The sequence below is a fragment of the Lipophrys pholis genome (assembly GCF_963383615.2).
Source record: "Lipophrys pholis genome assembly, chromosome: 20".
NCBI lineage: Eukaryota > Metazoa > Chordata > Actinopteri > Blenniiformes > Blenniidae > Lipophrys > Lipophrys pholis.
The window spans coordinates 8283014-8309352 of record NC_137648.1 but is presented as its reverse complement, the minus strand read 5'-3'; the positions used below and the strand labels follow the sequence as shown (position 1 = coordinate 8309352).

General features: G+C 43.9%; 1 protein-coding gene across 1 annotated transcript in view; it reads left to right on the top strand.

Moving 5' to 3' along the window:
- The window catches only part of zfhx4 (zinc finger homeobox 4), an 82852-nt gene extending 56513 nt beyond the window's left edge, over window positions 1-26339 (top strand). The window contains exons 7-12 of the mRNA XM_080489845.1: window positions 7811-7909; window positions 14472-14605; window positions 15815-16015; window positions 16250-16370; window positions 16484-21904; window positions 22413-26339. Coding sequence (XP_080345971.1) covers window positions 7811-7909; window positions 14472-14605; window positions 15815-16015; window positions 16250-16370; window positions 16484-21904; window positions 22413-24016 — 7580 coding nt within the window. The 3' untranslated portion in view covers window positions 24017-26339. The remainder of the gene's footprint in view (window positions 1-7810; window positions 7910-14471; window positions 14606-15814; window positions 16016-16249; window positions 16371-16483; window positions 21905-22412) is intronic.

Here is a 26339-nt window from a genome sequence, read left to right as displayed (position 1 = left end):
GTATTAGTTCCCGGAAAATAAATAAACCTTGAATACATGACAAGCACCAGTCTGGTCAATTGCAAACTATATCTATCCTGCTCGTATCTTTGTTTACCAGTGTAGTGATGGATGGAGCGATAGAGGGATAAATGGAGGCCCACAGGAACAGACGGGATAACTATATGGATGGAGAGCTGTGTGAAAAGATAGAAAAATAGATGGACAGATAGATAGATAGGTGAATAGATAAATGGATGGATAGATAGACAGATGAATGAGGCAGGAAGATCTTGTTGGGCTGATAGAGTTGAGCAGGTATGCCGAGAAACAGCTGCTTTCTTCATTAGGTTCATCTATTGATCTCGGACCCTTGTTGTGCGTGCGCCTCAGCGTCTGTGCGTGCATGTGTGTGCGTGTGTGTGTGTGCGTGTGTGTGTGTGCGTGCGTGCGTTTGTGTATGTGTGTTTGAAGGAGAGAGGAGAAAGACAGGAGCCTCTGTAGATAAGTGCTGGTAATAGAACAGAATGAATTCTTATCACAGAGATGGGAAGGCCATTAACCCTCAGCTCCTAGTTCTCTCTCTCTCTCTCTCTCTCTCTCTCTCTCTCTCTCTCTCGCTCTCTCGCTCTCTCTCTCTCTGTCTCTTTCTGTCTCCCTTTCTGTTTATCCCTCTCTCTTTCCCTTCAGTTTCTCCCTTCCTCTCTCCAGTCTGTACCTGACAGGGTCACGTTGGAGAGTGTATGTGAAATTTCCACTTTGTATGTGACTCTTCAAGTGTGTGTGTGTGTGTGTGTGTGTGTGTGTGTGTGTGTGTGTGTGTGTGTGTGTGCGTGCGTGCGTGTCTGCGTGTTTCGGCTGCCGCCGTGCAGGCTGCCCCATCGGCCAGATGTTTATAATCGGGGCCTGGATAAATATTGGACCGAGGAATCATAAAAGACCAGGAAAAACAGAAAAATAAGAGAAAGAGATGGGAGGAGATGAAACAGAGGAGAGGAATCTTCTTTTCAAATTATTCCTAAATCCCCCAGTAAGCTTGCCGTGCCGCCTCCTCAATTCACCTACTCAGCCTAAGGTGATTCAAACAGCCGAAATGCAATATGGGTGTTGTGTAAGATGCAGGTGTGTGTGTGAGTGTGCGCGCGCGTGTGTGTGTGTGTGTGTGTGTGTGTGTGTGTGTGTGTGTGTGTGTGTGTGTGTGTGTGTGTGTGTGTGTGTGTGTGTGTGTGTGTGTGTGTGTGTGTGGAGGTGTACAGTAGGTGTGCTAACCTATTGTATAAGGCCAGGTGTTGCGGCAATTTTTTTTTTTTCATCACTAAACCTTTTGAAGCCATATTTTTGTCCGGTGAAAACCTTTTGTATTTGCCATTAAAGAATCATTAACAACGCCGCCGCCCCCCCCACCTCCTTCCTACCCTTCACCTCAGCGCCCAAAGCACTGGAAATGAAACCCCTCTTACCCTCTTACCACCAAACAACAGTTTCTGTCTGCGCAGCAAGCAAGACATGCAAGCCTTTAATCTTGGGTATGTTTATTCATATGATTTTCTGCACCCCCGCACCCCCCACCCTTTTTTTTTTTTTTTTTTTTCAAAAGAGTAATAGGTGTTTTGTTAGTCGCCTGCAAGACAGCGGAGCGGGCAATTTGAGCGAAAGAAAATACAATGGAGTGTCTCAGGAAGTCGTAATTGACAACAACAAAGCAAATTTGGAGCTGCTGATACAAGCGTTTTTTACACAAAAGTCATTTTTTCAGCTTATTCTGTCAGTTCAACTTATTGACATTCACACCAGGAGCGAATTAAATGTGACAATCCTATTGTCTGGCTTTCAGAGTCAACCTGAAACAATAGATTTTTTTTATTCCTTTTTTTTTTTTTTGCTGGTGTAATAAGTTCTAATATGTTCTCAAAAATAAAATGACTGGGTGTGAGTAGATTTGGGAGTATGGACATGTGTGTTTGCTTGTGCTGGTGTGTTTACATGTTCGCATGTGGGCTGTGGACTTATGTGGAAGAAATACATTAAAAGCTGTGTGGGAGTAAATGTGTGTTACGTGCAGAAGGTTTCATGTGTAGGTATGTGTGTGTGAGTTATTCCCAGGCCCTGTGCAGGAGCTGTAGAACTTCTCCGCTGGGTTGATGTTTAGTATTTTAGACATGCTACATTAACAACATCTGGTTAAGATCTAAATGCTTGTTAAACGCGCTGAAATTCGGGGGGAAAGGTACAGGGAGAACGAGGGGAGAGGGGTGGGGGGGATAAAGAGGGAGAGTAGGGTAAATAAAGATTTGAGGGTGAGAGAACGGGAGGGAGGGAGATCAGTAAGTCTGTAAGGTTATTACTCTGGCAGTATTACTGCTGGCCCTTGACTGTGTGTGCGTGTGTCTGTGTGCATATGTGCGCATGGCTGTGACTGTGTGGGATGGTGTAATGTTTCAAAGCTTTCCTCTTAAAACCTAGAGGCCAAACTAGAGCCACGCGCACGGCGCAGGAATGTGACATCACAGGGCCCTTGTTCCTCGCACACACACACACACACACACACACACACACACGCACGCGCATGCAGTCTCACAGGGGACATGACCAGAGTTGTAGGAAGAAATCAGCATCAACATCACGCCTAAGTTGGGGAGACATGGCAGTCAGGGGTGTTACGCAAAACATTAAGACTGCATTACTACCACAGATACACCGGACACGGAGCATCCAGTCCTTGTTATTATTTCTCGACAGATAACACACTGATAATATTGTAGTATATACACTTCCAGCTAAACAGTAATAGTTTCTCAGTCTAGTTGTTATGGCATATCTTGTATATTTCTTGTGATATTTTCTTTGGCAGCAATTACAGTTTCATTTGATGTTCCGCTTCCATAGTGTCCATGATTTAAGATAAACAAAATGTGAAACAAGACATTTTTTTCCTCCTTTAGCCCTTTAATGAGCACCATCTTAGCCCTAAGGAAGCGGCTCAGCCCAGCTAATGAATTCAGCCATTTTGGAGCATCCGTGTCCACTTTCCTGGTGTGGCATTGCTGTGCAGTTGTGTGCTGTACGACTGAGTCGTCCACCGGGCACATAATGACCCGGCATGGCGGTTATGGGCCCTTAGGGGGATGCGGGAGGGGGAGTGAGTGGTCTCAGAGCAGGTCATTATACTGCTGGAGGGCACACACACACACACACACAGACACAGACACAGACACACACACACACACACACACACACACACACACACACACACACACACACACACACACACACACACACATACACACACACTGCGCTGACACTTTCGATACATTCTTCATTGCCTCCGTCTCCCATATGTCTCTTCCTTCATTTTTTTTTCTTCCAAAACATCTCATTTCACAATTCCTCTCACTACATGCTCCTTCAAACAGTCTGTTTTCACTCTGCTTTTATGTTTGATTTTCTTTTCTTTTCAAGAAATTAACAGTGTTATAAAATTGGTACTGAACTAATATTCTTTTGCAAATCAAAAACATTTTCTTTGGCGATACCAGGAGTTATTCACTGGACAAACAAAGCACACATACTCATCCCAGGATTAATTGGTTACACTGACTTCTAATTATTCGTTAAAGTCTGAATTGATTTAGTTGCATCTCTCATCAAGTGTCACTTAATTATTCTTCCTTTTTAACTGTTAAATATAGGCCTGTGCTGGGTGCAGAGTAATCGAACCCAGGGCCTGTGGTTTGCTCGAGCTCACCGGCCGGCTTTAATGTTCCGACTGACCCACATCAAAGAAAGTCCCACCGGGCTGCCAAAATCACACACCCTCCACAGCCTGGCCCATTCCCACTGCATGCGTGCGTGCGTGCGTGCCTGTGTGTGTGTGTGTGTGTGTGTGTGTGTGTGTGTGTGTGTGTGTGTGTGTGTGTGTGTGTGTGTGTGTGTGTGTGCATGCAGAGGCAGTAGAAGGTGACTGTGAAAGTTTTGCTCTGCGTGTCCTCTGGTAGCGATTAAGTTGATGGTTAAGAGTCCCTTCTGCAGAACCTTCTGCCTCTCTCTAACACACACAAACACACACACACACACACACACACACACACACACACACACACACACACACACACACACACACACACACACACACACACACACACACACACACACACACACACACACCACTTTTGCACATGACATCTCACATGCAAACACATGCAGCCACGGTCTCACTCTCTTGATCAATGGTACACACACACACACACACACACATGCACGTTGAAAACATGCACTTGTGCACAGTTGCACGCGCGTGCACTCACACATACACACTCGTGTGGTGTGTAACCATCAGGGTCAGTCAGAGGGCAGACGCTGTGCTGATGTATTGAGAGAGCTCGTCTGGGAATGTCCTCAGTGTGGAAACACATTCCCCCTATGCACACACACACACACACACACTCTCACGCACGACACACACAAAACACAGATATAACTGACTAGCAGGGATAGGAGTGAAAAAACCAGTGATGAGGCCCAGATGATCACCCCTCCTTTTGTCTTTCTTTTTCTCTTTTTTTTCACCCCCATTCCGTACTCTCATTCCTTCTTTCTGTTCATTGTCTCTCAGTTCTCTTTCGTTCAATCTGGCCACAAGTAGACTGCCCCCTAGAGGATACTTAAAACAGTGGTTTGGTTTTGTCATCGTTGCACACTGACTGCAGTTTTGACCACTTTCTCCACATCTCTATCCCACTTTTAGTTATTGTCATTTTTGAAGAAGGAATCAATGATGTAATATCAGTTCTCTCACCAAAGGGGCCAATGTGAAATGTACAGTCAATTCCTGATAACAGCATTTCACATCGTCCAAAACAAATGAAGTTTACAGAGGGCCATAAAAATTAAACCCTGTTATTCAAAACATGCTGCAACCCCACTTTACTCAAAGTTAAGGCTTTATAGAGTACATGGAGATTTATTAAAAGTCAAAGGCAAAATCTAAACTTTTATTTATACACACACACCCACACACACTTTAAGAAATAAACCGTTTGTGGTGTTTAGATTTTTCTTTTGGTATTTCTGCACCTGCTTTTTCAGGGGTTTTTTTCATTCTGTCTTTTGGGACATTGTCTTGACCTTGCAGTATGTGAGATCTTCAAGAGCTTGTGTTTTTCTTTTTCTTTTTTCCCTGACTCTTTCTGTATTTTTGTTTTGACCCGTCTTCCTGTTTTTCTCTTCTCACACTTCTGTAAAAATATGCTGTTCGATTTTAGCCATTTGCTTTTCCTTGGCTTCGAACAAAAGTCAAGTACACAGAAAAGATAAACCAGATAACCAGGCGCACACACACACACACACACACACACACACAATATCCCTCCACTTTCTCTTTATATGAAGGTGAGGTGAATTAAAATACAAAGATGGACGCCGCGGCACCAGCAGTGAAAATTGCAATTTCTGCAGCCTGGGCTCTCTCGGCTGACAGGAGATATTTCATCTCCGTTGTCACCGACATATTAATAAAACATCAGGAGCAGAGTGCAGTCCCAGTCTCCCCCCCCCCCCCCCCCCCACCCCCCACCCCCAACCACACACGTGTGTGTACTCACGCACACAGACTGCATGCACATGTGCAAAATGTGTACAGCACACACATGTGCAAATGCAAAATTGTAACAACGCTCATGAATACAAACACACACAAGCACAATTTCAATTCTCCTCCTCAATCACATGCCAGCATCTGCCATGAAAATTTCATGCTGTATATAATGTCCACTTAATGTGTTGCCGCTTAAAGCAATGGCGCCAGTGCTTAGCCCATGTGTCTGTCTATGTTTGTGTGCATGTGTGTGCGCGTGCGTGCGCGTGCTCATGCCGCACTGTATGTGAAAGGGTTAATCATATCATGTTTCCAAAGGGGGTTTGCAGACCCCTCGTGCTCATCATACAATGGCCAATGTGATTGTATGTAAATGCAAGCTGACCTCAATGCACCCTTTGCCTGATTTCTGTGAATATGAAAGTGTGTGTGTGTGTGTGTGTGTGTGTGTGTGTGTGTGTGTGTGTGTGTGTGTGTGTGTGTGTGTGTGTGTGTGTGTGTGTGTGTGTGTGTGTGTGTGTGTGTGTGTGTGTGTGTGTGTGTGTGTGTGTGTGTGTGTATGTGTGTGTGTGTGTGTGTTGTGAAATATGGTTATTAAGGCAGCGCAGGATTGATGAGCACAGCTATTTTATACACACTCACACAAGCACAGAGACACATACCGGTTTCATTCTCTGGCAGAGTGAGGGGTTTGTGGTGAGAGGGACCCCCTCCTTCTCTCCCATTTAAAAGACATGAAATTTTTAACGGTTCTCTGTGTGTGCGAGAGAGAGAGAGAGAGAGAGAGAGAGAGAGAGAGAGAGAGAGAGAGAGACTATATGTGTGCTTGTGTTGCAAGTGTTTCTGTTTGATTTTTGCATTGATGTAGCTTACACCAAGATGCAAAAGTGCACTATATAAGTCTATATACGTGTGTGTGTGTGTGTGTGTGTGTGTGTGTGTGTGTGTGTGTGTGTGTGTGTGTGTGTGTGTGTGTGTGTGTGTGTGTGTGTGTGTGTGTGTGTGTGTGTGTGTGTGTGTGTGTGCGCCTGGTTATCTGGCCTCTCTCAGACTGCTCAAAATTCATTACAAAGTGACATCAGCCCAGCCGGAGACAAATGATGGCTGGATGAAAGGGAGCGCTGGGGCTCGGCTAGGATTAGTGTTAGCTTGTGCTGGCGACACATATACACACATACGCACACACGCACACAGACATACACACACTTTAATCCACTGGCAGAACACTGCAGATACACAGAATTATCAAACAAGGGGCTGAACTCTCAGAGATGGGCAGGCTAATCTGCTAATAGTACAGAACCGCACGTGTGTGTTAAGTTGTGTTTCTGTGTGTGTGTGTGTGTGTGTGTGTGTGTGTGTGTGTGTGTGTGTGTGTGTGTGTGTGTGTGTGTGTGTGTGTGTGTGTGTGTGTGTGTGTGTGTGCGCGCGCGCACCTTTTTCTTATAACTAAGGTATATAGACCGAGCCAATCTCTGTGTATAAATATGTGAACATGGCTTACACTGTCTTGATATGTGTTTCTGCTTTAATTTTGTGTGCGTGAAAGGTTACAAGATAATAATAATAATAATATTGGCTTCTATAATTATTAGCGCAGTGTTTTTTTTCCAGTGGTTGGTAATAAAACAGAATAATGGCTTTTTCATGTAATTATGCTTTTTCATTAAAATTGTATCATTTGTATTTCTGCTGTAAGATTTATCCAACCTAATAACAAATCCAAATGAATTAAAGAAAGTGTTTAATGCTCATTTGAAATGAAACATTTGGGCAAGAAAACATCACAGTGCCTTTAAATGATTTCCTTGGTGAACAGTGCTCTCTGAAGTAGGCCCTTTTTGAACATATTTTTGTTGTCACATGGTTTCCCTGCTTTGAGACCATGGATGGATCACGTTTCACACACGAGAAGTGGAATGGCCGGCTTATTTTCAACAGAGCATGTGTTTTAGCCACCAGCATAATTTCCTGCTGAGATATACTGTTCGGTAGTGTAAACTTGACCTTGGTGTAGAAATGAGGGGGCCTTACGGGGATTAACTGATCATGTAGAAGCAGGAATACTTTCAAAATGACTCTCAATATGATATTGTGAAATCTGTTAAAATATGTGCACTGTTTCTCAGGCCCGTCAGCAGCTTTTTTTCAATGCTGCTACCCTGACCAGTAAATACATTTAGAAGAAAGCATCATAGCTAAGTTGTTTTTTTTTTTTGTTTTTTTTTTCATTTTCAGAAGAGACTGCTGAGGATAGTGAAAGGCCTCCTCGCTCTTCTTCTAGAGCCGGGCTCAACCTCACTGACCGAGATGTGACAGACAGCAAGAAAGCTGACCGTGAGTACACTCACAGGCACGCACTGCACACCTCGGAAAACTTAGAAAAATACAAAACGCACACAGCCCATAAGGCTCTCTTTTTATCGTTCATCTGTCTCTCTCACTCTCTCTCTCTCTCTCCTCTCTCTCTCCTCTCTCTCTCTCTCTCTCTCCTCTCTCTCTCTCTCTCTCTCTCTCTCTCTCTCGCTCCTTCAGATAAGGTTCTAGCGTGTGCGTAACATGTGAATGCTGCTTACTAGCCTCCATGTGACCCGCTTTAATCGTTTCCATCTGACAGAAAGAGAAAAGAGAATGAGAGAGAGAGAGAGAGAGAGAGAGAGGGAGAGAGAGAGAGAAGGAGAGTGAGATATAAAGAAGGCAGAAAAAAAAAACTGAGAGAAAGAGAAAAGGATAAGTTGAGTGTTGTGGATATTACCAGGCAATGTCCAGGCCCCAGATTATTTTTTAATCAAATCAGTTTGCGTGCTTGTAATTTATAAGCGCCTTGCATTAATCTTTTCTCGTTCTTGTGCCCTCTCCGATGACATATTAATTTTTCATAAGCGCAGGATTAGATGGGGGGGCCTGTGTATATGTTTTTCTAATATTGCTCTGCATCCCTGCAACCCTTAAATTAGTTTTTTCTCTGCACCCTTCCTTCATTTTTCTTCCTCTTCCATTTTTTTTTCCAGGCTCAATCCATCCCTTAATTGTTGTCCAATCTATGACCCTATCACAGGCATTACCTTGGATAGGAAAAAAATAAAATAAAATAGCACATGCTTGAAAGAGGCAAGAAGAAGCTGTTTATTCGCATGCAAGAATGGCAATCCTGTAAGCAGGGAGGGGCGACACTCTAAAAGGCGGCGCAGTGTTTTTGTTATTTCGGGCGAGGTATGGTGCACATAATGCCTCCGCGGCAAGGCTGTGGTTGGGATAGCCCTGGCTTTGTTAGATTTGATTTACCCAAATAAGAATTCATATGGTCTTCTTATGTATGAGATGGAAATCCATGGCTGGGGATGAATATTACATGGAGTCTCTCTCTCCTCCTTTTTCCCCCCTCTGTCATTGCACGGGGTCTCATTCTTTTCCATCTCTACTAATGTCACCCCCCCCCCCCCCCCCCCCCCCCCCCCCCCACACACACACACACACACACACCTTCCAACTCCCACCCTCTACAACCTCTATCCATCTGAAACTGCTTCCCCACCTCCTCTTCCTAGCATGCCATACCTAGCTCCATAATGTGAGGCTCAATGAGGCAGAAGGAGAGCTGAGTGAGGCTGGGGCCTATTAGTTTAGCTAGTCATCTATCTTTCAGCTCTATCTCTCTGACAGGCCTGTCTGACGGACTGGCGGGGAACCAACATCCATGCATTTACCGCCGCATATTACCACCAGCATCATTTAACACCACCGCACACATGCAAAAAAGCAAACTGATGGTGTTCAGGTCCCTCCGCACTTGAAAGGGTGCTTATGCATGTATGTGTTCTTGAGGATAATAACATCTATTTCACATAGAGTACATGCACAATAATGAGTAATTACTTCTATGAATGACTTTGGGTCAGGTGTTACTTTGACCAGAAGCTGCAACAAAGTTGCCGTCGCGCTTTTACTCTGTATTAGAACAAAGGACGTTTCAGGAAGTCAAAAGAAAATGGGATTGCTGGTGTGTCAGCCCGCTGTTACACGTGGCTCTTTTTTATTCTTTCAGGAGATTCAGTGTCTCACTCGGCCAGAAAAGCTCAGACAGACTTGAAATATTGTGTGTGTGTGTGTGTGTGTGTGTGTGTGTGTGTGTGTGTGTGTGTGTGTGTGTGTGTGTGTGTGTGTGTGTGTGTGTGTGTGTGTGTGTGTGTGTGTGTGTGTGTGTGTGTGTGTGTGTGTGTGTGTGTGTGTGTGTGTGTGTGTGTGTGTGTGGTTCCATATGGAGATCTACAGTGAAGGGATTAAACTGTGACCAAGTGAGCAGTGTGTTTGTGGCACTTCATCTTCAAGACCAATATCCTTTAAACAAAGAGTGGTATGGAGAGAGAGAGAGAGAGAGAGAGAGAGAGAGAGAGAGAGAGAGAGAGAGAGAGAGAGAGAGAGAGAGATGATGGAGGGGGAGGGGCAAGAAAGAGCTGTTTCCCTTGCTTCATTTATATTGTCTTTTTTAATCCTATGTCACTTTAGATTAATTATAATCCATGTTACATTTTCCATGCAAATGTCCTTGATGTGGATTACTTCCAGATAGCTTTGTGCTGTTTGTGTAGATGGCACATGTCAGCACGATGGCTCAGGGGCCCACTTCTTATAAATAACCAACTAAACAAAGGCCCCAGCATGGAAATGAGCCTGTCAGGCAGCCTAAGGAAATTACAGATCTCTACCTGCTTCAAATTAGCAAAGAAATTACTCATTGTTCCAACTGTTGAATGATATCTTTTTAATTTGTGTACAAATTTAATGGGGGGGGGGGGGGGACAAAATACACCCACATGCAAACAAGATGTGATTTTAAATATTCCATATAAGCGGGTTCATATTCAGAATATTGTCATTATTAATGAGCATGCGTCTTGCCAAATTTGCTAAACTTGAGGAGAGCTGTGCTCCTTTTCTGTCTCTCGGAGATGAGATTAAAATATATTAAAGATATTAGGCATGTTTAATTACAAGCCTGCAGCAGTTCCTTTGTGCATGTATGTGTGTTTTCTGTGTAATGACAGCTTGTTGAGCGTCTCAGCCGATTTGTCAAATGTGACAAGGCCATGCTCATATTTATCTCTCATTAGAACACGAGCTGGAGATGTGAAGAGAAAGGAAGGTTAGTCATTACAAAACACAAACTACAAGACAGCTGCTGTTTAATAGCCTTTCTTTTCTCTGTCTGACTGTGTCATTGCCTCTCTGTGTTCCACTCCTCTCCTTCCTTCCTCCCTCTCTCTCTCTCTCTCCTCTCTCTCTCTCTCTCTCTGTATACCTCCCTCCGGCGAGATCTGGGCCTGCTGAGTGCTTCAGTGGGAGTTTGGGGTTTCAGAGTGTGTTGCTGTATGTTATCAGGTGACCGGGGGTCAGCCTAAAGCGTAACCTCAGAGCAGTAGGCCAGTAAATCATGCTGGCTGCCCTCCATGGCCCGCTTTGGCCAGCTCTCCCTCCCTAGATTTACTGCTCCGTAACCTTAGCCAGTCTGCCAGGGCTCAGGACAGCTAAATTGAATACTAAATCCAAGCCACCCAGCCCTTTTGCCCCTACTCTGTGGTCTGTGTTTGTGGGCTTTTTCTGTTTTCGTGACACAGAATAACAGGCTCACTGATGGGAAATATTTCGGAGGTTCTAAAAGACATGAAAGAGAATAAGTAGTTTGAAATCTTTCTCTTCAGGGACTCACTGAAGTTGATGTACTCACAGTTATCTTACCCCTTTAGAACGTAAGAAAAAAAAAATCTTTTCCCACTGCGAAAGCGTAAGCTGTGATAATTTTGTTGCTCCCACTGCCTTGCTGGAACTATTTGGGACAGAAATACCCCGAGGCTAAGCTACGGGCTTCTCTGTCCCTCTCTCATCATATTTTCTTGTTCTTCACTCAGTTCTACTACATCTCTTTGTCTTTTCCATTGCACTTTACTTCTCTCCATCTGAGTGCCCACTTGTCTGTCTGTCTCTCTGTCTGTGTGTGTGTGTGTGTGTGTGTGTGTGTGTGTGTGTGTGTGTGTGTGTGTGTGTGTGTGTGTGTGTGTGTGTGTGTGTGTTGTGTGTGTGTGGTGTGTGTGTGTGTGTGTGTGTGTGTGTGTGTGTGGCGCTCCCTAAACATCATTGACAGTTGCAAATAAAGATGGGTGGTGTGTGTACCACTCTCTCCCCCCTGCAATGCAAAAGCCGGTTGAGTGTCTTAAATCACCTTTTTGATTTATCTAATCAAGCAGGTCCTGCTCCATGCAGACATTTGTCATTGGTGGAGGGGTCGGGTGTTTGAAAGGAGGGGTGTGTGTGTGTGTGTGGGGGGGGGGGGGGGGGGGGGGGGGGGGCAATTCCAGGTTTATTTCTGCCCCTTCACTTGACTAGGCTGCAGCTGCTGGAACCACATAAGGATGAAGGGATAAAGGAAAGGTGGGAAGGGAGGGAACAGGGAGGAGGAGGAGGAGGAAGAGGACAGCCATTAAATATGGGGTACAAATTCAGAGACAAAGGAAAATGAGAGGAGAGCCTCCTGCTCTTGCCTTGTTTTCAGTCACGTGCTTCCCCATTATTTCCTCCACATTATTGTTGCAATCTGTGCACTGTTAAAAGAAAAGTACGAAGCTACAGCCAGTGAGATGTGTTGTTTTTTTCTTTTTGAAAGTAAACATGGTTCCTGGATCACACGAGCCATTGTATTCGTCTCATATCCTTGGAAGAAATTCTAGAAGTCTGAATGCAATTTTTATGGATCACAAAAAAATACAAATAAAATAACTTTATTGTTTACTGGCAGTGCAATTTAAAGCTCCTAAGTGGCTATAGAAAAAACTGCTCTCTCTACAGTCAGGGTCAAGCAATTGTTTTTCCTCGTGTGAGCTTCACAAGTTGTTAATAAAAGCACTAGGTCAACGTTGAATATGAATCAGAAGGACAGACCTTATACTCACACCCGTACACAAACATGCATTTACATTCAACGTGACAGTAATCAATGATGATGTGTGGGCCCCTTTTCCCTCGCTTGCATTGTAAAATGTGTTTGCAGGCTCTTGTCCGACAATCGCCTCATCTCCTTTTGCAGGGGATGTAATTTAGTTGCAAATTGACTGGAAGACGGAGGCAAAAATTGAAAGTTGAAATTAGAATGGTATAATAAATATGGGGGGCGGGGCGCCGGCTTTGGAAAGGTCAGGTGATATGACGGGGCGCTTCCAAGCCTGCGCCAATCTGACCAATGGAGTGTCAGAGGCCTGACATGAGGCAAATAACACACACACACACATATATGCACGCTGACACGCGCGCACACACACACATACACACACAAGCCCTGCAGGGGCCATCACAAGCAGTGGAAGACGAGATTACCTCGCTCTTCTGAGCTGCAGAGCAAATTCTCGGATGTTCTTGGAAATTCACATTGTGCCCTTGTGTTTTTTTCTACCCCCTCTCTCTCTCTTTTCCTTTCTTCCCTCCCTCCCTCTCTCTTGTCACTTTTCCTTGACAGGCCAATATTTCAGGCTCCAGATATAGGGGATTACAAATAAAATAAGTGGAACGCCTACTTAATTGCAACAGAATTAAAATGCATGAACGGGCCGGAGGAATTGATATGCGCCCAATACAAACATGAGCCACAGAATAATATGAAATACAAAATGTTTTTTTTTTTCAACCCCCTCTCCATGTATCAGTGCTTTGATTTCCCTTTTTTTCCATTTGTGCATCTAGCGTGAAGCGTTGATTCGCAAGAGTGAGGCTCACATATTGCCTTGAGTGACCAGACGAGGGAGGGGACGCAATAGAGGGGGGGGGGGGGGGGGGGGGGGGGGGGGGGGGGTGATGGCTTAGGGAGAGAGGGAGGAAAAGACCAGAAAGAAGGGAAGGAGGGCGGGAGTGTTGCCGTGTCTTTGTGTTGTGCCGAGTGGGTAATTGCAGTGCAGAGTATAGCAGGGCCTGCACGGCCTGTATCTTAGGATGAGGCTAATGAAAGATTTATCAGCGGCTGCAGCATTTACTAAATACAACCAGAGGCTGATTTCTCCACACTGAGCCCCTGCTGTTAACGTCACACACGCTTACACACACACATACAAATAGACTCACACAAGTAGTACCACCAGCCATGACCAAGCCCCATGAAAATTTAGCATCTTATACAGACACAGGAGTTGTTGAGGCAGCTGGGGAAATGTATATGAACTAATGAAGTGTATAATATTACCATAACATTTAATGTATGTCGTGCTGTGATAATGAGCCAGCCTGAGTTTTTCCCATTTTACATGTCCTCAGGGTAGAAACACGTCAGCATATATGAATGTGAATCATACAGTTCATGCTTGTATCCAGGCTAATGTTGTTTTGGTGTCATATAATTTTTGTAAATCATCACCTATGTTCCACGGAATAACAATTTGGCAGACTTGTTTATGTTGTCCACGTTATTATTTGCACAGCAATGATCACTTCATCAATGTTGAACTAATACATACCTGAAATAACACAATATCAATTCATCATAGTAGGTTGTAGTAGAATATGACTCCACTTACACCACAGAATATTTGGGTTTTGGAACATCATACACAATGTTCTCATTTTATAGATTTTCCTCTTTCGGAGGAAATGAATGCAATTGATGGCTGGTTAGTCAATGTTTTAAAATGTTGGTACATTCAGAAATGAAAAGCATTCAATGCGGACATTAACACTTTTGTTAGACAAGTAATTTTATATAAAATGTTGCTGTAAAGAATGGCTAATTTAGGTGATGAAAAGCATTTATACTAATGTTTTCCATTCTCCATTTCCCTCTCTCTCTCTCTCTCTCTCTCTCTCTCTCTCTCTCTCTCTCTCTCTCTCTCCCTCTGTTGCTGCCTCTCTCTCCACCATCTTCCAGGAGTGAATACCATATCCAAAGAGGTTGCCGGACCGAATACTATGGGTAAACATTCCCTCCTGTCAGACCGACAAATTGAAAGTCCTCCCAAAAGGCCAAAGTCTGCTGAGGGGAAGACCTCAGCCAGTGACCAGGTAAAGGTGTGGAAAATATCCATGCAAACTTATAATACTGCTCCACAAGCTGAACAACCATGTTAACGTCACTACCAGCAACCTCAAAGTGTCTGACATGGGTTCTGGGGAACCATTGACCTGTAATTGTTTTCACCTTGACATAGACAAGGCTGCTTCGTTATGAATCCAGATATCTATTTGTGGTACACTTGTAGCATCTCATCTTCCAAATACTAGTTGTTATTTATTGTTGGACATACCGAATCCTAAAAGCTAATGAGGTAGGTTCGTCTTCATAAGCATTAATGAAATCTAACCTTCACTGTCACTGTGGGATGAGCTAATGGGAGGATACTTAACCATAAGAAGCAGAAATGCTAAGCCAAGCATTTAGCAATTGCTGGCGCCAGCTTTCGTTCAAAGGGTTAAATGCATCCCACCATTCCCTCTCTGACAGAGCTTTTTAGCATCAAGTACAACAGCCCAGGCTTTGTGTTCTTAAGTGGAATACCTGCACTAGCTTTAGGTCTCCCTCCCTGCTTCTTTTCCCCCTTTTTGCATCTCTTTAAATTATATGTGTTTTTAAATTAGATTATGAAGTATTAGCTCGTCTGGTTCTGGGCCCTGCAAGGAGGGAGGACTTAGTCATTTCAGAAATGGATTCTATTAAGACAGGTGGTAGGGAGGCAGCTATGCTCAGAGTACTCCCTGTAATGAGGGCATGCTGTAGCTAGGGAGAGTACACACCTTTGTCATCTGTAATCTCCTGATTAGAAATTCTGGCCAATCGTTTCTTCTCCTAATAAAATTGCATGAGTTGAGAGACTTAAGTGAATTACATGAAACATGGTTGATCTACATCTTCTGTGTTAAGCTGGGCATGGGAATTGGTTGCAAGAGTGTTAGAATGTGTTAGAAAGCATTGCGTGAAAACTAATGAATACTAAAAACTCGCATAAATTGGGCACATTTAAGGTCCGAACAGAGAGTTTTCTAAATCCAAATGAACCTCTCTTTTTTTAAGACTTAACTTTGTGCCGTGATACATAGCTAAGTTAGTAGCGGTTTAGTGCAACTATAATATTTAATCAAATAATTCAAGTGCAAAAAAAAAAAAAGAAATCATTTCAACTGTCGGATTCATATTCACCTTGCATATTATTTCCCTTTTCTTAAATTAAGTCTCCACTCTCAACCAAATACTAATACAGCGCTCTTGTTTTCTAGATTCAGCAGTGCCCGTATTGCAACTACAGCAGTAAAGATGCCAACCGTATGCAGCTCCATGTGATGTCCCAGCATTCCATGCAGCCAGTGATCCGGTGTCCACTGTGCCAGGATGTTCTGAGCAACAAGATTCACTTGCAGCTGCATCTCACTCACCTCCATAGTGTGGCACCAGACTGCGTGGAAAAGCTCATTATGACCGTATGTACAAGTAACAATCATGCATAATGTTTGTGTGCTTGCATGCGTATGTGGCAGCAAAATATTGAATTTTTCCCAAATTGAGAAAACAATTCAGGGTGGGATATGATATGATTTTAAAATAAGGAAACAAGAATAACAACTCATTCAACCTTTACTGTATAGAAACTGTATGCCATTCCTAAAAAAATATATTGAGTGTATAATCTTTGTTTGTTTTGTTTCTTCTGATAGGTTGTTGGACCTGATACAGCAACACCAAATAATATAATGCATCCCCAAACTGGACAAGACAAAAGTCTGTCTTTAATGGATCCCTCTACCTCTCTTTCTGATGGGTTTGGAAAATCTCAAGGTGAACAGAATATAGTATTTTGGAGTTTCTCCATCCGTCTAAATTCTGTTGTACTCGTGTTCTAGACATATATCACTGTGTATTGTACTTCAAGCTATGCTTTCTACTTCCAGGAAACATCTCAAAGGATGAACTGACCAATCAAGACAAGAATGAATTAGATCTGCAGAGTGAGGAACTCAAGCCACCAAAGGAGGCCTCGGAGGCCCCGGATTGGAAGAGAGCTAGTGGGTTAGGACATGATACTAAGTCTCCTGATAACCTACAGGACCACCTTAGTGAGCTCCAAAGACTCCAACAGCAACAACAGCAGCTGTCAGTCTCTGATCGACATGTCTACAAATATCGTTGCAACCACTGCAGCTTGGCCTTCAAGACAATGCAGAAGCTTCAGATACATTCTCAGTATCATGCCATCAGAGCAGCCACTATGTGCAGCCTTTGCCAGCGCAGCTTCAGAACATTCCTGGCTCTCAGGAAGCATTTAGAAAATGGACATCCTGAACTTAGTGAAGCTGAGGTGCAACAACTCATAGGAAACCTGCCACTGAATGGAGACATCACTGAGAGTGAGGCCAGGGCTTTGGAGGAAGCTCAAGCCTTTGAACATGACTTGGACAAAGATGATGAAATGGACCAAGAGGAGAAGCCCAGTCCAACAGGAAGTGACAGCAGCTCTCTGCTTGATGACATGGGTGCAGAACCAAAACGAACCTTGCCATTCAGAAAAGGACCCAACTTCACAATGGAGAAATTTTTGGACCCTTCTCGGCCTTACAAGTGCACAGTATGTAAGGAGTCCTTTACTCAGAAGAACATCCTACTTGTCCATTATAATTCAGTGTCCCACCTCCATAAATTGAAGAAGGTTCTTCAAGAGGCATCAAGTCCTGTTCCACAAGAAACAAGCAACAGCATTGATAACAAACCGTTCAAATGCAATATTTGCAATGTTGCTTATAGCCAAAGCTCAACACTTGAAATTCATATGAGGTCAGTGCTACACCAGACCAAAGCCAGAACCGCCAAAACTGACATGAGCAGCAGCTCCAGCGTCACTGGATCCAGTGGTCCATTGCCTGCAAAAAGTCCTGGGCCAAGTGCACAAGGGAACACAAGCACCTCAGACACAGCTCGAAGTGGAACACCATCTTCTAACAAAGAAAACACTGTGGAACCCAAAGAAAGTAACAGCAGCAACAACACAAAACAGACAACAACCAATGACCATGTCTCAGCACAGGCAAGCAGCCACCAGTCAGCACAGACCTCAGCCCAGCTGCAAATGCAGCTTCAGCATGAGCTGCAACAACAGGCTGCCTTCTTTCAGCCTCAGTTTCTCAATCCAGCTTTCTTCCCCCACTTTCCAATGACCCCAGAAGCACTGTTGCAATTTCAACAGCCACAGTTCCTGTTTCCCTTTTACATACCGGGAGCAGAGTTCAACCTTAGCCCAGAACTTGCGCTGCACTCGGCAGCAGCTTTTGGAATGCCTGGACTTACTGGATCATTTCTAGAGGATCTGAAGCAGCAGATGCAACAGCAGCACCAGTTACAACAGGTCCAGGCCCAGCAACAGGCTCAACAGCAGCAACAGCAGCAGCAGCAACAGCAGCAGCAGCAGCAGCAGCAGTCCTCTCAGGCACAGTCACAAATCCATCAACAGAAAAACCAGAATCTGCAGAACCACAAACCCAAAATGGAGCCTGGTGTTTTGTCTATCTCAGACATACAAATGTCAAGAGAAGCAGAGGATCACTTAGAAAAACAAGAAAATAGAGCAAAGATGGAAAATGGAGGTGATGCTTTATGTGATGGCAGTAAAGACCACAAAGACCCTAAAAAGTCAAAGTTCTCAGAGCCATTGATTCCCCCTCCACGTATTGTGTCAGGAGCAAGGGGCAATGCTGCCAAAGCACTCTTGGAGAACTTTGGATTTGAGTTAGTCATCCAATATAATGAAAACAGACAAAAAAACCAGAAGAAGAACAAAGATGGACTTGAACACGTTGAAATGAATACTGATAAACTTGAGTGCGGGATGTGTGGAAAGCTCTTCTCCAATATGCTCATTCTCAAAAGCCACCAGGAGCATGTGCACAGTCACTTTTTCCCATATGTTGAGCTTGAAAAGTTTGCGCAGCAGTACAGAGAGGCTTATGACAAACTTTATCCCATTAACCCTGCTTCACCTGAGACTCCACCACCGCCACCGCCTCCACCACCCCCTCCTCCACCCCCACCAGCTCCAGCCCCAGTTACGGCTCCCCAGCCGCCCTCTTCGTCAATGACAAAGCCCCAAACCCCAGTACCTTCACCAGTTCCTGTTTCCCATCAGACCACACATCAACCATCTCACCAAGCCCAGCCAGCCCAGGTTCCACCTCCTCCACCACCTCCTACTGCCCCTCCTCCACCACCCCAAGTGCAGCTTCCAGTTCAATTAGATCTGCCACTTTTCTCACCTCTAATGATGCAGTCCGTCCAGCATCCAGGACTGCCACCTCAGCTGGCTCTCCAGCTGCCGAGTATGGACTCCCTTTCCACAGACCTTACACAGCTTTGCCAGCAACAGTTGGGTCTCGATCCAAACTTTCTTCGCCAGTCTCAGTTCAAGCGACCACGCACCCGTATCACCGATGACCAACTGAAGATTCTTCGCGCCAACTTTGACATCAACAATTCTCCAAGTGAAGAGCAAATTCAGGAAATGTCTGAAAAGTCTGGCCTACCCCAAAAAGTCATAAAGCACTGGTTCCGCAACACCCTTTTCAAAGAAAGGCAACGGAGTAAAGACTCCCCCTATAATTTTAACATTCCTCCTGTTACTACCTTGGAGGACATCCGATTGGAATCACAGCTCAGTGCACATGAATATTACAGAACTGATGCAACCATGAACAAGAGATCCTCTAGAACTAGATTCACTGATTATCAGTTGAGGGTACTTCAAGACTTCTTTGACACTAATGCTTATCCAAAGGATGATGAGATCGAGCAACTCTCCACTGTGCTCAACCTACCATCACGAGTGATTGTGGTATGGTTCCAGAATGCCCGCCAGAAAGCTCGCAAGAGCTACGAGAATCAGGCAGATTCAAAAGACAATGAAAAGAAAGAGCTCACCAATGAGAGATACATCCGAACCAGTAACATGCAGTACCAGTGTAAAAAGTGCAACATTGTGTTCCCACGTATCTTTGACCTTATAACCCACCAGAAAAAACTGTGTTATAAGGATGAAGATGAAGAAGGCAATGAGGAAAACCTATGTGAGGAGTACATGGATTCTTCCGATCAAGGCTCATTTAAGAATTCACATTCACATTCAGAGCTAAGCAAACATCATCAAACAGGTGGGGCCACCACCTCTGGCTCAAGCTCCCCTGTGATGGCCTCTCCTCGGGCGACAATGGGAAAAACTTCCCCAAAGCCAGATACTGCCCTTGAACTTGAACTTAAACAAGCTGAGACTGCCCCTTCACCAGTGATCAAGTCACTACCAGAACCCAGACCATCGAAGGCTTGCACACCTCAGCCACCCCCTCAGAAAGCTCCCCAACCACAAATGTCACGACCCCATTCCCAGCCCCAGGCAGCTGCAGTGCCCTCAAGTCCACTCTCCCTGGCTCTTTCTTCACTCACCAACAGCCTCCCTCATCAGATGCTTCAGTACCAGTGTGACCAGTGTAAGATAGCATTCCCCACCATGGAGCTATGGCAAGAGCACCAGCACATGCATTTCTTAGCTGCTCAGAACCAATTTCTCCACTCCCAATTCCTCGAAAGACCAATTGATATGCCCTACATGATATTTGATCCTAACAATCCATTAATGGCCAGTCAACTATTATCTGGGGGACTTTCCCAAATCCCTTCTCAGGGTAGCTCTGGCATGGCTTCACCTGCAACCTCTGGGGCAATGAAGAGAAAATTGGATGACAAGGAGGAAAATACTAATGATAAAGATGGTATAAACAGTAGTGAAGAGCAGCACAGAGATAAACGTTTGAGAACTACAATCACACCAGAACAATTGGAGATCCTATATGACAAATACCTACTGGACTCCAACCCAACAAGGAAGATGCTGGACCACATTGCACGTGAGGTTGGCTTGAAAAAGAGAGTTGTGCAAGTTTGGTTCCAAAACACTCGTGCAAGAGAGAGGAAGGGGCAGTTCAGGGCAATCGGGCCCTCCCAGTCCCACAAAAAATGCCCGTTTTGCAGAGCACTGTTCAAGGCTAAATCTGCTCTAGATAGCCACATACGGTCTCGACACTGGCATGAGGCTAAGCAGGCAGGTTTTAGTTTACCACCAAGCCCAATGATGAATCAAGACAATGACAGAGGTGAAAGTCCAAATAAATATAATTTCTTCGACTACCCACAGCTGCCAACCAAGACTGAGCCAAATGAATATGAGCTGCCTGCTGCATCTTCAACTCCAGTCAAACCATCTGAAGCGCAGGTAAAAAACTTCTTAAGCCCTTCATCCTTAAAAGCTGAAAACTGTGATGAAACTGACGGGCCCAACATGAATTCAGCAGAAGCTTCAACTTATGATCTCATTAAGATGGACTTCGACGAGACATCATCAATAAACACAGCCATTAGCGATGCTACTACTGGAGATGAGTGTAACAACAATGAGGTTGAAAGCCTTACTGCCAATGGAGCGGACAAACTGAGTGACAGTAAAATGTCTCTAAATTCTGACGGCAATGAAAGGTTCCAATTCAGCATGGTGAGCCCTGCCCTCAGCTTCTCTGGAAGAGACTGTGACTCTTACTATAGTTCCAGAGATGACGACATGGACGAATTCAATGACAGGAGTGAATCATCAAGCCTTGCTGATCCCAGTTCTCCCAGTCCATTTGGAACTGGCAATCCATTCAAGTCTGGAAAAGGAAGCAGCTCTGGTGATAGGCCAGGCCACAAACGATTCAGGACGCAGATGAGTAACCTGCAACTTAAAGTTCTCAAAGCCTGCTTTAGTGACTATCGTACTCCTACAATGCAAGAGTGCGAGATGCTGGGAAATGAGATTGGTCTCCCCAAGCGTGTTGTCCAGGTGTGGTTTCAGAATGCGCGTGCTAAAGAAAAGAAATTCAAGATAAATATCGGAAAGCCATTCATGATAAGTCAAGGCTCACCAGATGGACCAAGGCCTGAGTGTACATTGTGTGGCATAAAGTACACAGCCCGGATGTCTGTCCGAGACCATATCTTCTCCAAACAGCACATCACCAAAGTGCAAGAAACCCTGGGAAACCAGGTGGATCGAGAAAAGGACTACCTAGCACCAACCACTGTCCGTCAGCTAATGGCCCAGCAGGAGCTGGACCGCATGAAGAAAGTTGGTGAGGGACTCAGCCTGCCAGGCCAGCAACAGACTTCAGTGGACAACAATAATGCACTTCATGGCCTCAGCCTACCCTCAGGCTACCCAGGGTTATCTGGACTTCCACCAGTTCTACTTCCTGGGGTCAATGGGCCGTCATCGCTTCCTGTTTTCCCACCCAACACACCTGGTGAGTTAGTATGACAAACGATGAACAGAGATGTTAAACAGACCAGAAGCTTTATGAACTGAGATTTATCGTGCACTATTTTATTCTATTACTACTGGTATATTCTGTACCACAGTGATGTTTGTCAGAAGTCCTATTTTTTAAAACTATTTCAAAATGAAAAATGGTGGGAGTTAGTGCATGTATAATGTCAGCATCAAAGTTTAATTGCTAGTTCAGAAATGTTTTTTGTGTTTTTCTACAACAAATGTATATCATGGCTTTGTTTAATTTTGTGTTTCCCCTTATTGGAGGTTTGGTATATTTATATCATAATATATTGTCAAATTGAAATTATCATAAAGCGCATGTGACAGTTTTGATCCATAACAAAATCTTATAAAGACATAAAGATTAAGCCAGTGACAAATTGAGCATCTTAATCATATACAAACAAATTTCCAGAGTGACTTGGGATTGAATTTTTAAATATTGAATATTTCCATATCTATATACCACTGTATTTCAGCTTTAGCGTCTCCCGGTGCTGGAATGCTTGGGTTCCCTACACCAGCCACCCCCTCTCCTGCCATGTCTCTCAGCACTACCCCAACCAAGACTCTTCTGCAGACTCCTCCTCCTCCTCCTCCTCCTCTTCCACCTCCTCCTCCTGTTCCCTCCACACCTTTGGCAGCAGCAAACCATTCAGAGCAGCAAGGCAAAGATTCAGAGAGAGACAGCAGCAAGAAACCAGGAGACATGCCACCACAAGTGAAGGCGAAGGACAGAGAGAATGAGAGTGGGTCACGCCCCGAGACCCCCAGCATGGCCAAGAAAAGGGAGAAACAATGTCCAGCGCCAGGGAAACCAGGAAGTGAGGCTATGCTGGATGCTACACAGCTTCAAGCACTTCAGAATGCTCTTGCTGCAAGTGATCCCAGTTCCTTCTTGGGGGGCCAGTTCTTGCCCTACTTTCTTCCTGGATTTCCCAACTGCTTCTCTCCCCAACTTCCCAGAGGGGTCCAGGCAGGAGGCTACTTCCCACCGCTGTGTGGAATGGAGAGTTTATTCCCATATGGCCCAGCAGCAGTCCCACAAGCTGCTATGGCCGCTGGCCTCTCCCCGACGGCTCTCCTGCAGCAGTACCAGCAGTACCAGCAGTCCCTCCAGGACTCACTGCAGAAGCAACAGCAGCAGCAGCAGAAACAACTTGAGCAGCAGCAGAAACAACAGAAACAGCAGCAGCAGCAGCAGCAGAAGCAGCAGCAGCAGCAACAGAAATCTACTCCCGTGCAGACACCCCAGAGCATACAGAGCACCACAACCAACTCATTCAAACCAAAAGAATCTATAGATGCTAAGGATGACAACAACAAAGGCTCTTCAACAGAAAGCACAAAAGAAGAACCGAAAACAGATACCAAAAGTACCATGGATTTTCCAGACGCTTTTATTGTACCGTCCGTCAAGCATGAGTTTATATGCAGGAAGTGCCAGATGATTTTTGCTGACGAAGATTCCGTGGTGCGTCATCAGAAGTCCTTCTGTTACTTCGGACATCCTTTTACTGACCCGCAAGAGACTGTGCTTCGAAAGGCAGTGAGCAACTACACTTGTGTTGCCTGCAATGTGGTTGTTAACGGAAATGAAGCACTTGGCCAACACCTTCAGTCGAGCTTGCACAAAGAGAAAACAATCAAACAAGCAATGAGAAATGCCAAAGAGCATACTAGATTATTACCTCACTCTGTCTGCTCCCCTACTCCTAACACCACATCTACCTCGCAGTCTGCAGCTTCTTCTAATAACACCTTTCCTCATCTCTCTCGCTTGTCCATGAAGTCCTGGCCAAATGTCCTGTTCCAGGCCACCACAGCCCGGAAAGCTGCTTCCTCCTCCCCGTCTGCCTCTCCTCCCCCCCCCCTCTCCTCACCTTCAACGGTTACCTCAACTTCCTGCAGCACCTCAGGGGTTCCAACCTCACTACCCACCGAGAGTTGTTCAGATGAGTCTGACAATGAGCTAAGCCAGAAGCTGGATGACTTAGATAACGCGTTGGAAGTCAAGGCGAAGCCGGCCTCTGGCCTAGACGCGAGCTTCAGTAGTATCAGAATGGATATGTTCAGTGTGTAGGAGTGACAAAAGGATCCCTTGCTTAAAGAAAAAAAAATAAGACTTTTTAAACTGCAGTTCCAAAGTTTCTCTTAACCCAAAAAATTACAGTACCAAATGATTGACTCAGGATTGTTTTTCCCATATTGATATGCTGGCAAGATATTGATTGATTTTTGTTATGGACAGAACTGTTGCAGATGCTTGACTGAGCTTATATTGTATACAAAAACAAGGAGTAGGAAAAAAATCCCACAGGCTCCCTTGGGGAGCTTGTTTCAAGCCAAAAACTCTCACGATAGCAAATTGCACCTCAGCTGGATTGTTTTCCAAATGCTAGCATGTACTGTATGGGATGACGATCCAGAACCCTCAAAGAGAATCTCTCTTAGTTTAGATAGGTGTAATTCAGTAGCTTTAAATTCTCAGGTCAGAACATAACATTTCTCATTTGTTAAAGCAGCAACAAGCCTGGGTACACTTGGCTTATAACCAAAACATGTCAAGCTTTATCGGACGCATTTCCTTGATGTGTATAGAGTACCAAGAGACAATATTACTGTTACAATGGACGATGTGCATATCCTTTTAGTTTTGCCCTACAAAGACAGTATGGTTTTGCCACTGAGGGAATTTAGAATGGTGAAGTAAATGTGTATGATGCCCCTGTGTTTGCCAGTTTGTATTACAACAAGCTGTATCTATTTCCCACCCTCTTTTTTTCTTGTAGTATATTCTAATCTGTGCCAACTCTTACCTTCTCACTTTTACCTCTGCTCACACCCTTTTCTGAAGAGGTAATAACTCTAGTTTTGATAGACTCTCGGATTATGTGAATATAACATTTTTCATTTGTGAATTGCTGTACTGTTACGGTACCTGCTTGTGTCTGGACTATAGTGCACTTATTTTGTTTTTATTTGTCTTTTTATTATTTGAGTAGGCCATTTGTTAATTTAATAGAGTTTTTTTTTCCCGTTTGTATGTATGTATGTTTGTGTTTAATTATTATTTGTGTCTATTGCAGCAGCATATTGGTCCATAATTGTTACAGGATTGATCCCGAACAATCTGGAGACCTATTTAACAATTGGTGCATCCATGAAAGCAGTACTGTATACTTGAAACTGTTAAGGTACAAGTTGGTCACAATGTTTAAAAAAGAAAAGAAAAAAAAAGTTACGATCATTTGCTACACTTTTGCAAATATGCTGCTTTAAAAGGGGGACAACAGCATTTGTGTTGTATATTAAAATCATTTTCATGTACTTGTAGGACTTTCAACAGTGTTACACCTGTACGCAGCCATTTAGTGCAAAGGTTAACGTCCTCCTATCAATTCTCTGGGCACTTCTGATGATCTACAACTAAAGTTAACGTTTGAATTTTTCCACATTTAGTGATTTCAACATCGCAAAGTATTACCTTACAACATTTTGCTGCTACTGTGTAATGTTAATTTGCTTGCCATAAAATCTCTCAACTTTCTACCAGACAAAATAATGACCCATTACCTGCTTTGCTTTGCTATTTTTTTTTTTTTTTTTTCCTCTAGTTTTCCTTTTTTTGTTTTGTTTGTTTGTTTTGCTGTGGAACTAAGAATGTGAAAGCTGTCAAAGGGTGTTCAATTTTTTACGAATCACTTTCTAGTTTGGTAACCAGTGTGATTCATTCCAAAGTAACAGAAGGCTATTTGTATGAAAGAAAAGGCTTGTGAACAAAGAAAGCTAAGCTGTTGTACATATTCGTAGTTGGCTGTGCATGGTACAAATTTATTAATATGAAGAAATGCAAAAATGTATTGCTTTTGGTATTTCCTATTCTGAGATGAGCAAGTAGCATGTAATGCAACTGTTTGACAGGTTAAATCAAATCATGCTTAGTTATTGTTTCAAACAATGGAATCAAGTAACATTTCCTCTTATGTTTTATTATTGTAAAGGTGTTTCTTTCAAAGTTTTAAAGCAAAAATGTCAGTTTTTAATTTTCTGTGTGAGCTTTTTAAATGTCATTATTTGGATTTTTAGTATTTTACATTTACTTTATTCCTGAAGACACTTTTCGATTGTGTTTCATAAGAGACATCCTGGCCTCCCAAGGTGCAATTCTGCCATTGTACAAACATGAGCGACTGTCCTGATTCCAAAGGCTTTCACAACTCTGGCTTTTTGCCTCTCCCCACCCCGTGGCTCAGCATTATAAGACTGAACTGTCCGCTAACATCATGTGCTAAGATGTTAGTATCAGACAGGACGCTTTCCACACCAAGGACTGGTAAAAGCTAACAAACCAACAAAAAGGATGGTCCAACAATATAACTGTACATAGATATTGCAACTGCACA